Genomic DNA, 16,420 nt, shown 5'->3' with positions numbered 1-16,420 from the left:
GCGCGATAGGACTAGCTGAGGCCAGATACCTTGGGCATGTAGTAGGGAGAGGTTTGGTAAAACCCCAATGGAACAAAGTGGAGGCAATACTAGGTTGGCCTCGACCAATCTGCAAAAAGCAGGTCAGAGCATTTTTAGGAATAGTAGGATACTATCGGAGATTCATCCCTCATTTCGCCAAAAGAGCAGGGCCATTGATGGATCTGATAAAAGCTCGGGGCCCTGAGATAGTGAAGTGGACTGATGCGACAGAAGAAGCATTTGCAGATTTACGGACAGCCCTAAGCTGCCATCCAGTACTCATAGCCCCAGACTTCGAGATGGAGTTTATCCAAAAAACGGACGCCTCGGAGATGGGGCTCGGTGCCGTCCTTTCCCAGATGGTAGGGGAGGAGGAGCGCCCCATCTTGCACCTCAGCCGGAAGCTCCTCCCCAGGGAACAAAAGTACACGGTTTTCGAAAAGGAATGTGTGGCGATAAAATGGGCTATGGAGACTCTCTGCTACTATCTCCTGGGGCGGCGGTTTACCCTTGTAACAGACCACACCCCTCTCCAGTGGATGCACATGAACAAGGAGAAGAACGCCAGAGTGACGAGGTGGTTCCTCTGCAGCCTTTCCATTTTCGGGTCCAGCATAGAGCTGGAAGCCAACGTGGCAACGCTGATGGCCTATCGTAACGGCACTGCCTCTCGTCCCAAGTAGCCCAACCCCTTGGTGTTGAGCATGGGGGGGATATGTGATACAGCATGGCCAGAGGGCAGCAGGAGAGGGTTAGCAGGGAGCCTTATTCTCTGCAAGAGGAGGAAGGTCTGTTGTAGATTAATTAGAGCACCTGAAGCCAATTAGAGCACCAGCAGTCAGTCATGTGATAGAAACCCCTGCTTCAGTCAGACAGTGTGCGAGTTGGAGCAGGAAGGTTTGGTTGGAGCAGAGAGCAGTTTGAAGGAGTTGGAGAAGAGAACAGTTTTGAAGAGAGACAAAAGGAAAGTTTGGAGGAGTGCTGCGGTGGGCTGAGAAATCCAAAAGAAACCCTAGGTAAGGGGCACCTGGCTTGTGTAAAAGGAGGGCAAGAAGCCCCTTCCCAAGCTGAAGGGCAGGAGAGGGAAGTAGCCCAGGGGAAGGAACCGCCAGTTCAAGTGATTGACCACAAACCTCGGGGCCCCTGGGTTGGGACCTGGCGAAGAGGGTGGGCCCAGGTCCCTCCCTCTCCACTCCCCTCCTCAAGAACACTAGTGGGTAATTTAAAATACCGGTTCAGAGGCAAGCAATGGCGCCCTGAAACCTTCCCCAAAGAAGAGAGAGCATGAGACCCAGCATAACAGTATCGGCAATTTGCGACAAGTGATAAACTTCCAGAAAATGGACTTGATTCTTCTGAATCCAAATTTTATTGGAGATTAGAAACAATTTTATAAGTGTTAAGCAAAAGCAGTACTTAATTTTAGCATCATTGATCAAAGAAATGTTCTTCTCTTAAAAATGATCACTTGATTCTCTTGTCAAATCCTTTGCTGTTGTTCCTTTATTTTGTTTTTATTAAAATGATAATTTGAGTGCTTCCTGTCTGAGTTAATAACCAGAACCTGGGCTTGATAAATGGCTGAGGAATTTCACTTGGGTAATAATCATATTGTGGGCTAATAGGAAGGTCTTTCACTTAATATTATCAAATGTTAATTCAAAAAATAAGATTTAAAAAATGCTACAATCCCCTCCTCTGCTGCCCCAACCAAAATTGTCTGTCAAACTGCTGAAAGATTTTAACAATTGCCTTTCCTCTCTTCTCTCCTGCAATGTTTCTCCGGTGTGGGGAACAATGTGTGAGAGAGACCCAGAATGAAGAATGCAAAAATTGTTCGTAAAGGAGACTTATACCCTGTGGGATGCATTCCTTCAGTGTAAATAACTGTCTTTAGCTTCTGTTTCCTGATTATTTCTGATGTAGATACATTCTAATAGTGAATGGACACCACATTTGTGTGAACATAGATCACTTTGGGATTGAAATGAGGGACATTTGAGCCAGATCACATTCTATTATTGCACTTATCATAATTGGAAGGCAGAAAGAGGGTTCCTCATCCACCCCTCACTCTCAGTTCTCTTTCTAATGAATGGTATTTGGGAAACAGGTATAAGTGGTCATTTGATCAAAATTTAGACAATTTAGTTTTGTACTACCCTCTGATTTTCTTTTTCAAAGCTTTGTATTTGACAGTAAATTTGAGTATTTAAAATGACATTAGCAACTTGAATTTTTTGGAGCAGACTAATTTAAAATTAATTTTTCTGATAATACTTCTAAATTTTCTAATATTAAAAAAAGGAAAGGCTTTTCTAGTTCCCTCTCCTGTGTTTGTAAGGGTCTTTTGGGTGGGCCTAAAAGCAATATCACTAAACAGGCGTGGGCCTTTCCCTCTCCCCCTTCTTTTTAACATGCTTGCCTTTTGCCTCCTCAGTGTCAGCTTTGCTGTTGCTGCTACTAGGAAACGCCCTCTTGCTGAGCCAGGGGGAAGAACACACACACAAGCTCTCTCCAGAACAGGGCATGAGTAATGGTGTAAGGTTAGTGTATAGGACAGAAAGTGCAAATGACCATCAACAAAGCAGTGCCCCTGATTATACACAGTGCTGTCAAATACAGAGTAAACAAACTGGAAAAAAAAATTGAAACTGGTGTGATTATGTAGTGTTATTTTGACAAAATTTGCAGAATTTTGCTGGATTTTAAAATATCGTGCACAGAATTTACATTTTTTGGCACAGAATTCCCCCAGGAGTAATACTTCCCAAATATGATCACTTGCACCTGTATCTGGAGGCGTGATGAGTGCTGATAAGGCTGAGATTCAGATATGCCCTTTCACCCTTAAAGTTCCTTCTAACTTTCATATCAGTGAATCTTCACCAAAGTGTTACTGACCTATTTTCTTGTTTAATTTTCCTCAAACACTTCTAAAAATTTGTGATTAAACTGAACAGGGATAATTTCAGGGACATTTGGTTTTGTTTTGGTGAAATTTTGATTTATAAGAGGAAAATTTACCGGAATAACTGTTCTAGAATAATTTCTAGTGTGGACACTCTTATTCCAGAATAAATCTCCACATGGGGAGTCATTCCAGAATAGCTATAACACTTTAAATACACCTTGCCTTATTGTGGAGCAACTTCCTCATGTAAACCTGCCCTAACTCTTCCTCAAGTGTATAAGATCTCTAACAGGGTTTGAAAAATCCACATGCAAGTTGTGAGTAGGACACTTTTTTTTCCTCCCTGGAGGAAGAGGAGCCGAAGCCACCATCATCTGCAGAACTAGCTTTCGCTTAGAAACAAATCCAAGTCCTCTTCCATAAACGTCTGGCTCTTATAGTTGGAAAACCTTTCCAAACATGAATAGAAGCTGTGTTGTTTGCTAAAGCTTGTGACAGACAGCTATCCAGTGCTAATGTTGCTCAGAGCTTTCCTGAGCCTCAGCAGAGTTAAAATAGAATGGTCTGGTTAATTTCACAGCTGATTTGGGCAGTAGCAAAGCTTAGAATCATGTCAGTTTCATTCTGCTGCTGTTTTGAAAGATGTGAACAGCAGTGGAGACAGTCACTGGAGCTATTGATGGGTTTGTAAGGGCTCCTATGGAAGCTGGAGTACTGATAACTTGGTGGGGGCGGCGGAAGGGAGGGTATCTTACTGGAGAAGAAAGTACATTCTCCATTCCAGCCACCAGAGCTGGGCTTAAAGTGTAGGCCCTCTACTTAGTGGGTGGAGGGAGAGCTAAGGACATCAAGAAGGCTGAGATGTTTAATGCCTATTTTGCTTCAGCCTTCACTAAAAAGGTTAACAGATATTCAACACAATTAATATTAACGAGAGAGAAGGAACACAAGCCAAAACAGGGAGAGAACAAGTTGAAGAATATTTAGCTAAGTTAGATGCATTCAAGTCAGTGGGCCTGATCAAATTCGTGCTAGGATATTTAAGGAACTAGCTGAAGCAGTCTCAAAATAGCTAGCAGTTATCTTTGAGAACTCATGGGGGATAGTGAGGTCCCAAAAGAGTGGAGAAGGGCAAACATAGTACGTATCTTTAAAAGGGGAGTAAAGAGGTCCCCCGGGAATTATAGGCCAGTCAGCCTAACTTCAGTATCTGGAAAGATACCGGAACAGATTATTAAACATTCAGTTTGTAAGCACCGAAAGGATAATAGGGTTGGTTATGAGGAACAACCAGCGTAGATTTGTCAAAAACAAATCATGTCAAACCAACCCAGTTTCCTTATTTGACACGTTACTGGCCTAGTAGGTGGGGGGAAGCCAGTAGATGTGAGAGATCTTGGTTTTGGTAAGGTTTTTGACACAGTCCCACATGACGTTCTCATAAACAAACTAGGGAAACGATAATTTAATCTAGAAAACATAAGGTGGGTGCACAACTGTTTGAAAGCATGTAGGGAAACGAGTAAATGGGTTGGTGTCAAACTGGGAGGGCATATCTTGTGGGGTCCTGCAGCCGTCAGTCATGAGTCAGTTGCTAGTCAGTATTTTCATTAATGACATGGATAATGGAGTGGAGAGTGTGCTTATAAAATTTGTGGCTGACTCCAAGCTGGGTGGGATTGCAAGGACTTGGGAGCACAGGATTAGAATTCAAAATGATCTTGACAAATTGGAGAATTAGTCTGAAATCAACAAGATTAAATTCAGTAAAGATAAATATTTAATATTATACTCTAGGAAGGAAAAATCAACTACACAATGGGGGATAACTGGGTAGGTGGTAATAGCACTGAAAAGTATCTGAGGTGATAGTGGATTACAACTTGAATATGAGTCAACAATGTGATGCAATTACACCATCGAATATTAGCCTTTTTTTGTATCAGTCAGAGTGCTGTTTGTAAGACAGGGGAGGTAACTGTCCTGCTGTACTCAGCACTGATGAGGCCTCATCTGGAGTATTGTATCCAGTTCTGGTGCCACACTTTAGGAAAGATGTGGACAAACTGGAGAGTCTGGTGTAGAGCAAGAAAAATGATAAGGACTTAGAAAACCTGATCTATGAGGAAAGGTTTAGAAACACTGGGCATGTTTTAGTCTTGAGGAAAAAAAAGCTTGAGGCAGGATTGGATAAGTCTTCAAATATGTGAAGGGCTATTATAAAAGAACTGTGATCAATTGTTCTCCATGTCCTCTGAAGGAAGAATAAGAGGAAACGGGCTTGATCTGCAGCAAGGCAGATTTAGGTGACATATACGAAAAACTTTCTAACTCTCAGGGTAGTTAAGCTCTGGAACAGGCTTCCAGAGGAGGCTGTGGATTCCCCATTACTGGAGGTGTTTAAGAACAGGATTGGTCTGGGGGTTTACTTGGTCCTGCCTCAGCTCAGGGGCTGGATGTGATGCCCTTCCAAGGTCCCTTCCAGCCCTACATTTCTATGATTTCACAACAGAAAAAAGATGCTTTTGACTTTTTTTAAATGGAAGCTCAGAATTTGCAGAATGTAGTCAAAAATTGTGAAGAGACTCTGGTTCTTTCAGCGTAGCAGTACCAGAAAAAAAACAAAGCTATTCTACAAAATCATCTTAAACAAATCCTGTTACATGTAATATTTGATTTCATAAGTGGTAATGAAGTGGAGAAAAATGTGTAAAGGGTTATCCTAGGGAATGCTGGAGCAAAGGTGTTCCTAGAATTTAAGACTGTCATTTCACACAGGAGCAGTTCTGGTGTATAAACAAGATCTGTGTTGCACAAGATGAGCTAAAGGAAAGTAAACAACCTTAAAATGCTAATCCCCATGCCTGGTTTTGATCCCAAAAGTTCATTGTTGCAACCACCCTTGGGTGCAATTATTAAGTGTTTGCAATGTACTATTTTAAGTGCTTAGCACTTACATAACTGTAGCATCTGCTTAGTTCTTCTTCCAAGTTTTTAGTAGTTTTCTTGTGACGTGCATAATTCCCATCAACGCTAATGTGAGTTAGACTCATATGTTGGAGAATAATGTCACTATTGTCTGTACTGTACACTCAACATATGTTGATTTATTTTAATTATATTGCCACACTTTCCATTCTTATTTTCTGTTACCTTCAAGGGGATGGGAGGATTTGTCTGTGACTTTCTTTCAGCTTACTTGTACTAATTTATAGGTGATCTGGAACTGAGTGCCTATTGTAGAATACAGTAACTCCTCGCTTGACGTTGTAGTAATGTTCCTGGAAAGTGCTACTTTAAGCGAAACGATGTTAAGTAAATCCAATTTCCCCATAAGAATTAATGTAAATGGAGGGGTTAGGTTCCAGGGAATTTTTTCTCACCAGACAAAAGACTATATTTTATACGTACGTACGTACATACATATACACACACACACCCACAGTATAAGTTTTAAACAAACAATTTAATACTCTGCACAGCAATGATGATTGTAAAGCTTGGTTGAGGTGGTGAAGTCAGAGGGTGGGATATTTCCCAGGGAATTCCTTACTGCTAAATGATGAACTAGCCCTCAGCTGAGCCCTCAAGGGTTAACACGTTGTTAATGTAGCATGTGAGGCTACAAGGCAGCACAAATGGAGGGAGGGGAGACAGCATGGCAGAGAGAGACAGACACACACTATGTGAGAGAGAGAGATGGGCATTGCCCCTTTAAGTACGCTGACCCCACTCTTAAGTACACTGCCTTTTTAAGTAGATCGGCAAGTTGAGACAGCAGCTGCTGCCAGCAAGCTCCCTCCGTCATGAACTGTGTCCTATCCCCGCCGCTCTGTGGAGATAGCCTGATGGGGTAAAGGAGTGAGGGAGGAGGATACCCTGACATTAGCACCCTTCTTCCCCTCCTCCCCATTGCACAGCAAGCAGGAGGCTCCTGGGAGCAGCGCCAAGGCAGAGGGCAAGAGCAGCACAGGGCAATGGGGGGAGGGACAGCTGAACTACCCGTCAGTTGATAGCCAACTTAGGAGAGTGGGGAGCTGATGGGGGGCTGTCGATCCACCCTGGTTCCAAGCCCCCACCATCTAGCTCCAATGGGCTGCTCTTTCTGCAAGCAGTGGACAAAGCAGGTGGCAGCCAAACAATGTTATAAGGGAGCATTGCACAACTTTAAATGAGCATGTTCCCTAATTGATCAGCAATGTTAACCTGGACGACTTTAAGTGAGGAGTTACTGTACCAAAAGAGATGGACTGATTGTGATAGACATGGTAATTTCCTGCAATATTCTTGAAAAACTTTATTGTATCTTATGCAAAGTTTATGTATATTGTGGGGATGGGGCTGTATGTAACCTCTCTAGCCAGAAGATGTGATGTGAGGCCAGGAAGTTCAAAGAATGATATTGACATTGTGTTGACGAGAATAAATTTTTGGTGACAAAAAGTATGGTGTAGATTTCCAGGAAAATACCCAGGGAGAGTTTTTAATACAGATTCCCCATCTCCAGTTATGGAAAAGCTCAGCCTTTTGAAGTTACACCATGAGAAAAGGGGTGATTGTCTGATAATTACCTGTTCCAAAGGCCCAACCTGTGTAAAGAACCAGGTTTATATGTCTAGGCTGGGGTCTGGTTCAGAATCTGATACAGTTAGGAACTTGTAACCATGGGGCAAACCCAGTTGTGGGTCTCAAAGGACAGATACCTACCAGAGCCTGAGGTTGGAGTTGAGGGTGACCATTTTGTAAGCTTTTTAGCATGTGTGTAGGTTCTTTTATTGGTTTCTGATAATTTCTCTATAATGTTCTCAAAGTGAAAATGTGTTCATGTATAAAGAGCAGTGGTGTAACTTGTAACCACAGGCAGTACACTGGGCATAGCCTCTGGAGAGAAAGCAAAGGGCAGACTTTAGTCCTTTGGACAGTCTGGCTTGCAGGGGTTATCGCAGGGCAGGCAGAGAACTGTGCAGCTTGGAAAACCCTCTGGTCAGGAGGGAGAGACGGGTCTTGGCCCAAGAGAGGTGACAGCTGAGGAGCTGTGAGGAGTGGGTGCTCTTGAGAAACAACTGAAGGGGAATACTGGTGCAGTTGCCCTGAAACTGACACTAATAACTTAAATCTGGCCTGATCCTTAAAGGTATTTAGGCACCTGGCTCCCAGTAAAATCAATGGAAATTAGTTGCCTAAATACTTTTGGAGGCTCTGGATCTCACTGAATGTTTTTCTTAAAGGAGCTTGCAATCTTATTCCTCCCTAAACCTGACTTTCTTTAAAATGGGTAGAATCTCTTCTTTGGACTGTAGGTCTCTCTTTTATAATCATATTGTGTATGGAGCTGGTGGGAGGGCTAGTAAAAAGGCCTGGGGTGCAGTGTACTCAATATGCTGATGCCACCTAACTGTTGTCTCTCTCTGATTTGGATGATGCAGTTAAGAGCATCAGCCAGCGTCTAGTTGAGACTGGGGCAAACACAACAGCAAGTTGGCTGAAGCTCAAGCCAGACAAGAGTAAGGTGATGGTGGATTGTGGAAAGCAACTGGAGGAGATGGCAGAGGTAAAACCCTTTGATGATGTGAGTATGTCAGCCATTAGTTACTGGGGTTCACATTTAGGAGAGCTTTTTAACACCCCCGGCTGCTATTACAGCAGTGACCAAATCAGCTCTTTTCTAGCTGTCTGGCAAAGCAACTGCAACCCTTCCTTCTACATGTGGACAATTGCCACTATTGTCCATCCTCTTGTTAACTCAAGATTAGGCGATTGCAGTGTGCTCTGCATGGGACTATGCCTTAGAACCATGTGGAGGCTGAGGTTGCTGCAGCATACAGCAGTTCACTGACTGAGCAGAGCATCTTGCTCAGCCCATGTGACATCAGTGCAAAGTCTGAGATCTGCACTGACAGCCTGTTGATCTCTGAGTGGAGTTTGTGTTGGAGATAAGTCAGTATGGAAGATCTTTCTCTTGGTGTGGACATATTGCAGAGCAAGAAAATAGCTAGTTTAGTTACGTTGCTCATTTCACTCGTACAATTTTTTTAACATTTCCATACTTCAGTGTGGTACCATCTATTTAATGTCAGTGAAAGAAGAGTGATTATAACTATTGATGGATTGAGGCTTTCGCCTGGTGACATTTTAAACAGGCATCCTCTAATGACAAAGTGTAATGTGACATTGACAATTAGTATCTGCAATGGGTGGCTGAGCAAACCAAGACATGGTTCAGTTCAGTTCTGCTTTCCCAAAAGGGGAAATGAAAGACATTCATGTGCTCTGACAGATAAATGCACAGTCATCAGCATTTTACTTCTCTGTTTTTACTAACGTAAGTACTCTGGGGCATGTCAACCATTTTTGCAACCTGACTGTTCTTAAACTGTATCTTGCTCAGTTTTGATAGTGGGTCAGAGTTCTTTCCTGTGTCATCTTGAACAGTATATTAGCTGTCCAGGATTCTGTCATACAACCTTAGAGCTAAATTCCTTTCTGTTTGAAATTAATGGCAAAACTCCAATTGACTTCAGTGTGGTCAGGATTTGGGACCCAGAACAACTTGTGCCCTCCCCCCCCACTTTTTCCTCCTACAGCCAGTCCTTGGCACTAATCCATCCAGTCATCCTTGGTGAGTAGGTGGTTGATGGCAAAGTAGCTCATTGAGTGTTGAGAGGAGAGAGAATTGGAAAATTCCGTTACTGACAGAGCACCCAAAAGAGACTTTACAAAAAATAAGAGCAGCCCTTTTTACTGCAGATCACTAAAATATAACTTAAAAGGAGAGGCCTAAAAACTTAAACAACGAGGAGGCTAGTGGCCCCTTACAGACTAACTTAAAGACTCGCTGTTTTTAAGGATACAGACTAACACGGCTACCCCTCTGACCCTAAAAACGTAGTTATTCTGTCAGCCATCTGAAACCTCACAACTTCAAGAAGGCTTACATGACGCTGCAGATGTTTGGGGTGAGGGGAGATGTTTGTTGTTTTGAGGGTGTGGAATAGTTAATATTTGTATTAAAGTTAATGTTAAAATTATATAATACACAGGTGTGTCTGTACATCTGGGTGTAGTGCTTAGATTATCCAAAAGTATGAAGTTTGATTTAGAAGTCATAAAATACATAAAGTACATAATCTGCAATAACCCAAATTTAGGTGAATGAATTTAATGATACAGTTTAAATATTAGCATCCAAATGCTTGGGTACATCGCTCATGAAAAGTTATACAGAGAGTTGATTGTAGAAAGCAAATATAAGAATGAGTGTAGATTGTTCCTCAGTGATTGAGAATTTAGAATAGGTTGTCTCGTAGAAAATACAAGCCATTAGGGAAGTTTGTCAGCTACTTTCCCGACTTTGCTTCTCATTGGCACTCCAGTTAATCTCTCCTGGTATTGCGGATGTTTGGTGATGTGTTCTAGATAGATGTCCCTTGACCCCCTAATGGTGTCTTAACACCATGAGTTGCCGTATCAGCTGAGCATAGTGCTGACCGATTTCTCATTCTCTCAATACTCGCTCGTTACTGGGGTCCCATGTACCCACAGGGCCGTGCTTCAGCGCTTTGGCCTGGAGTAAGCCATAAGGCTTCTGTCAAGGTTCCAGTTGACAGGCTCCTCTCAAGCACGACCATCTTGTAGGTAGTCAAGACTAGTGTGTTCTGTTACTACCACAAGAAACCAGAGCCCATGTGGGTTCTGCTCTCTGCTGTTGTCCAGAAGCAGGATTGGTTCCCAGCATTGGCCTGCTAAACCCAGGGTTGTGAGTTCCCTCCTTGAGGGGCCATTTAGGGAACAGGGGTTTTAAAAAAAACAACTATCTGGGGATTTCTCCTGCTTTGAGCAGGTGGTTGGACTAGATGATCTCCTGAGGTCCCTTCCAACCCTGATATTCTATGATTTCTGTGTCAGATACAAATGGGCAGAAAGTCATTGGCCAATTATGGAGCTTATGCTCTGATGTCGACACAGCATGTGTGTTTTGGGGCCAACTTTAATGCCTACTCCCCTGCTCAGTTACTATTCCCCTTCCCTCCTTTTTCCACATTACACCCACCAGCTCCCTCCCTTCCACATTCCTAATATCTAGAGCATATGGCGACTGGTGGTAAGGCTTGGAAATGTAATGGAAGTTTTGCTTCCTGTTCACATCTTCATTGCAGAGTTCTGGACAGGAGGGCCCAGAATTTAAAGTAGCTTCCTGTTGAATCATTCAGGATATGGGCTAGTTGGAGGAATATTTAAAATTACATTTTGAGTGATAGAGCTGGAAAAGAGATCCAGGGATTTGATTCTTCTCAGGGTACGTCTACACTACGGGATTATTCCAATTTTACATAAACCGGTTTTATAAAACAGATTGTATAAAGTCGAGTGCACGCGGCCACACTAAGCACATTAATTCGGCGGTGTGCGTCTATGGTCCGAGGCTAGCGTCGATTTCCAGAGCGTTGCACTGTGGGTAGCTATTCTGTAGCTATCCCATAGTTCCCACAGTCCCCTGCCCCTTGGAATTCTGGGTTGAGAGCCCAGTGGCTGATGGGGCAAAAATCATTGTCGCGGGTGGTTCTGGGTAAATGTCGTCAGTCATTCCTTTCTCCGGGAAAGTAACGGCAGACAATCATTTCACGCCCTTTTTCCCTGGATTGCCCTGGCAGACGCCATGCATGGCAACCATGGAGACGATTCAGCTTTTTTTTTTTACAGTCACCGTATGTGTACTGGATGCCGCGGACAGAGGCGATACTCCAGCGCTACACAGCAGCATTCATTTGCTTTTGCATGATAGCAGAGATGGTTACCAGTCGTTCTGTACCATCTGCTGCCAGTGTAATTTGGCAATGAGATGACGGTTATCTGTCCTTCTGTGCTGTCTGCTGCTATCATGGGTGCCCCTGGCTGAGATTGGCCGGGGGCGCAAAGGCAAAACTGGGAATGACTCTCCGAGTCAATCCCTCCTTTATGGTTTCTAAAAATAGTCAGTCCTGCCTAGAATATGGGGCAAGTGTACTAGAGAAGCAGTGTATCGGAGAGCACAGCTGCTCCATGTCAGATCCCTCAGAAATGATGAGCTACATGCCATTCACGGGGGTGCCCCTGCAACAACCCCACCCGTTGCTTCCCTGCTCCTCCAACCTTTCTGGGCTACCGTGGAAGTGTCCCCCCCATTTGTGTCATGAAGTTATAAAGAATGCAGGAATAAGAAACAGTGACTTGTTAGTGAGATAAAATGAGGGAGAGTCAGCCTCCCGGTGCTATGATAGTCTAGGCAGGACATTAAGCAGTGTGGGGGAAAGGAGCCCAGCATCCCACTGCTATGATAGTCCAAGCAGTACAGAATCTTTTCTTTTCACATGAAAGGGAGGGGGCTGATTGAAGCTCAGTCCCCAGTTGCTATGATGAAGATGGTTACCAGCCGTTCTGTACCATCTACTGGGAATGACTGGGAGTCATTCCTATTTTCACCCAGGCGCCCCCGGCCAGCCTCACCTGAGGCCAGCCAGGAGCACTCACGGATTCATAAGAAGGACGGTTACCAGTCCTACTGCACCGTCTGCCACCACGGAGGGGAGAGGAGCAGATTCTGCTCTTCACTGCTGCAGCATCGCGTCTACCAGCAGCATTCAGTAGACATAGGGTGACATTGAAAGAAGTCAAGAAACGATTTCTTTCCCTTTTCTTTCATCTGGAGGGGAGGAGGGAGTAAATTGACGATTTATTCCCTGAACCACGCTGGACAATGTGTTTGACCCTACAGGCATTGGGAGCTCAGCCAAGAATGCAAATACTTTTCAGAGACTGCTGGGGACTGTGGGATAGCTGGAGTCCTCAGTACCCCCTCCCTCCCTCCGTGAGTGTCCGTTTGAGTCTCTGGCTTCCCGTTACGCTTGTCACGCAGCACTGTGTAGCCTGTAGATATTTTTTTTCAAACGCTTTGGCATTTTGTCTTCTGTAACGGAGCTCTGATAGAACAGATTTGTCTCCCCATACAGCGATCAGATCCAGTATCTCCCGTACAGTCCATGCTGGAGCTCTTCTTGGATTTGGGACTGCATTGCCACCCGTGCTGATCAGAGCTCCACGCTGGGCAAACAGGAAATGAAAATCAAAATTTCGCGGGGCTTTTCCTGTTTACCTGGCCACTGCATCCAAGCTGAGATTGCTGTCCAGAGTGGTCACAGTGGTGCACTGTGGGATACTGCCCGGAGGCCAATACCGTCGATTTGCGGCCACACTAACCGTAATCTGATATGGTAATACCGATTTTAGCGCTACTCCTCTTGTTGGGGAGGAGTACAGAAACCGATTTAAAGAGGCTTTTATATCGATATAAAGGGCCTCGTAGTGTGGACAGGTACAGTGTTAAATCGGTTTAACGCTGTTAAAATCGGTTTAAACGCGTAGTGTAGACCAGGCCTCAGTCTTTCAGTGTTACGGCTTTTAGCTCTGCTTTGGGCACATTTCCTGTGTCAGCTCCTATAAACAGCTAATATGAAACTAATAGCATCTTGCATATTGTAATAACTGACCTCTGCTTTCATATGCAGACAGTTCCAGGTACTGAGGACTAGTTACACTTTGTCCTCAGTATGCTGAACATAGTTAGTTGTAAAGCTGATATACCAACAATCTGTTGGTAAAGAGCAAGAAAACCTGAATGGCATGAAGAATTTTATTTGGATGTTAAGCATTACTCATTAAGGTCAGGGTTGGTTTCTCCATTGCGCCTGGCTAGTGGATGTTCATCAATAAAGTATTTATAAATGCAATAATATATATACTGATTTAGTGTCTAATAATCAACTTGCTTTGGGAGAGAAGATATTCAGGGTCTGAAGATATTATTTGTTGGAGCTGGTATCTTCTTAGAAAATACTTTGGAAAAAATGGTTTACAAATATAAGTAAAATTTTTATGGGAAGTTGTATTTACTTTAAAGCTGTTCAGAGCTCAGCCCAGATTTATCAGAGACCCCATATAAGAAACCTTTCTCCTCCTGTTATTTATAAAAATATTTCCTATATTAAATAATAAATATCCTCTTAATTGGGCAGAATATAACTTTTATCTTGTCATGTTGTCTTCCATGCCTTAAGTGTGGTTATTTTTTTTTAAAAGTGACCTTGGAAAAATGGCAACACTTTACTCAAAAGATCTGTTCTTGTGCATCGTCAGAGTAACAGCAACATGTATCACTGACAAAAATTAATTTTTCCTGTACTTAAGAGCTAACACAGCTGTAAGAGGGAACAGGAGTTTCATCTACTGATAATGAAAAAGAAGGAATTGTTGAAGTACTGTGCTCCTATAAATATGTATTCCCATTGAAACGATCAAGGTCAGAAATTCATTCCTAGGAAAAAAATGTGAATTTCTGGGTCTTGAATTTTGACTAGGTGTTATGGGGAGGGAAGGAGGTTGGAGGGAAAACTACTTAAACTCTCATTAGACGATATGTCAGGTACAGGAAAACTATCAAAATTAAGGCAGAAAAGCTTAAAGGAGTAGTTTTTACTGATCTAGGAATATAAAGGCTGATTCTTCTTTTAAAAGGGCACCAGTGATTGATTGATTTTTTATTTTACGATTACCTTAGTGCATGTTCTTCACAGCAGAAACTATGTAGTCTTCTGTGCCTAGTACAGTGCCAAGCGTAATTATCAGAGTTTAATAAAAAAATAAACTATGCCTTGAATAATCTTGTTACCCTATCCATTGTCTCTCCTCCCCCATCCCTTTATTTTGTTGATTCTTTCTTGTATTATTTAGATTGTAAGCTTTTTAGGGCAGGGATATCGCACTTTGCTGTAAGGTGCCTGGCATGTGTTTGGACTCAGTAAAATAAATGACTATAGATAAACTCACTTGGGTGTAATACAAGTTAAATGAACAAATAACAAATCATTGTTTAGAAAATCTTGAAAGTGTGTGTGTGTGTAAAACAATTGTGTAATCCTGGGGGCTTGCTGTTTTAGAGCCAGAGTCTGCTCTATTACACTGCAATTAATATTGTGTAACTCCTTTGACTTCAGTGTATCTTTCTTCAACGTAGTTATTCCAGATGTACAGCAAAGTAACTGAGATCAGAATCTGGCTCTTAATGATTCCAACAAGAAATGCACTCAAATATGTTTCAAGCAAAGATCAGAGTAGCAGCATTATGCAAACTACCTCCTCTCCATCACAGACTCAGAAATCTGGAAAGTCAGCAGGAAAAATAAAAGCTGTGGAAATCTTCTATTCTATTCTTTGTGCTGCATCTCTTATTGTCCTGTCCTGATGTGTCATCAGTCTAAATAATATGGCTGCTTTGTTTTTCCTTTATGTGCATGTATATTAGAGAAATATACTCTCCTTTTTTAAGGAATGGCTGCATAAAGTCAAGTATCAAAATCCATACTTAAGCACCTAAATGGCCTGCTAACCACTCATAGTTCCCAGTGAGAATTGATAGTGAAATTTGCTTCATAAAGCAAAGGCATCATATTTTTCTTTTCTCCTCTCTTACAGGCGAAATGGATTGTGGTTCCGATTACGGAAGTTGTTAATATGGTTGTTGGGAGTATACATAGCCATTCCATTCCTAGTAAAAATTTGTCCTGCTATTCAGGTGAAGCTGGTCTTCTTAAATTTTGGTAAGTGTTCATGGGTTTTTCTCTCTATATCTTTTTTAAAAAGTAAAGCTAATGGAACGATTTTTTTTTTTTTACCAGAGTTACTTTTTAATTTTTTTTTAGCAAATCAGACACTGTATTTGTCTACCTACTTGTGTATGTTAATGTCTGACAATCACACCCATATGTGACAAATGTGTGTTGGTTTCCCCTACTTTGTCCTGTGCCGAAAAGCTGGAAAAATCCTCTGGCTGTTGTACTTCAGCCAAATAAGGTGTAGGTTGTTGGCTGCTTTTTCATATGTGGGGCAGCTGCTTTTTTTGGCGTCCATCAAAATTCCGTGGTGGGAACTGCCCAAAATAATTAGCAAATAGAAACACTTGGGTGCACTTAAGAAACTCTGAATTTGTTTAATTGGTGTGATATTTTCCCCCCCATCCAGTTATGGTTTGTGAACGATATGCCTTTTTATATAATTTTGAGAATTATGAGGCAGGTAGCCTCTTCAAGTTTATGGCTTAAATGCTAATTGTGAGTAACAGTGTGTTTTGTTTTTTTTTAATATGGATACAGCAGCCAAACGCCAATTAGCCTCTTAATCTGAAATGATCAAAGACTATACTTGTGGGAAAAGGAAACAGAGTAGAATGTAATCTGTAAAGGGATTAGTGAAGATGCATATGGAGAGCATTCAGATGATCAAGATCCTGTTTCAGCTGAAAACAGTTGAAATTGTCAACAGTGCATTAGTCTTCCAGACTGCAGTTCCTCACCCAAAAGCATTTTTAGGAGAATGTACTGGCTGTAGCAGAAGAAACAGTGACTCATCAGTGACACATTTACACCATCACTTCAAGTGTTGCACATACTACATAGG

General features: G+C 42.4%; 1 protein-coding gene across 1 annotated transcript in view; it reads left to right on the top strand.

The window, feature by feature from the left end:
- ABHD12 (abhydrolase domain containing 12) overlaps positions 1-16,420 on the top strand; it is a 62,077-nt gene that overhangs the window by 11,122 nt on the left and 34,535 nt on the right. The window contains exon 2 of the mRNA XM_030558269.1: positions 15,440-15,564. Within this exon, the coding sequence (XP_030414129.1) occupies positions 15,440-15,564 (125 nt within the window). The remainder of the gene's footprint in view (positions 1-15,439; positions 15,565-16,420) is intronic.

This window comes from Gopherus evgoodei, chromosome 3, assembly GCF_007399415.2.
Source record: "Gopherus evgoodei ecotype Sinaloan lineage chromosome 3, rGopEvg1_v1.p, whole genome shotgun sequence".
NCBI lineage: Eukaryota > Metazoa > Chordata > Testudines > Testudinidae > Gopherus > Gopherus evgoodei.
This window is presented reverse-complemented; position numbering and strand designations above follow the sequence as displayed.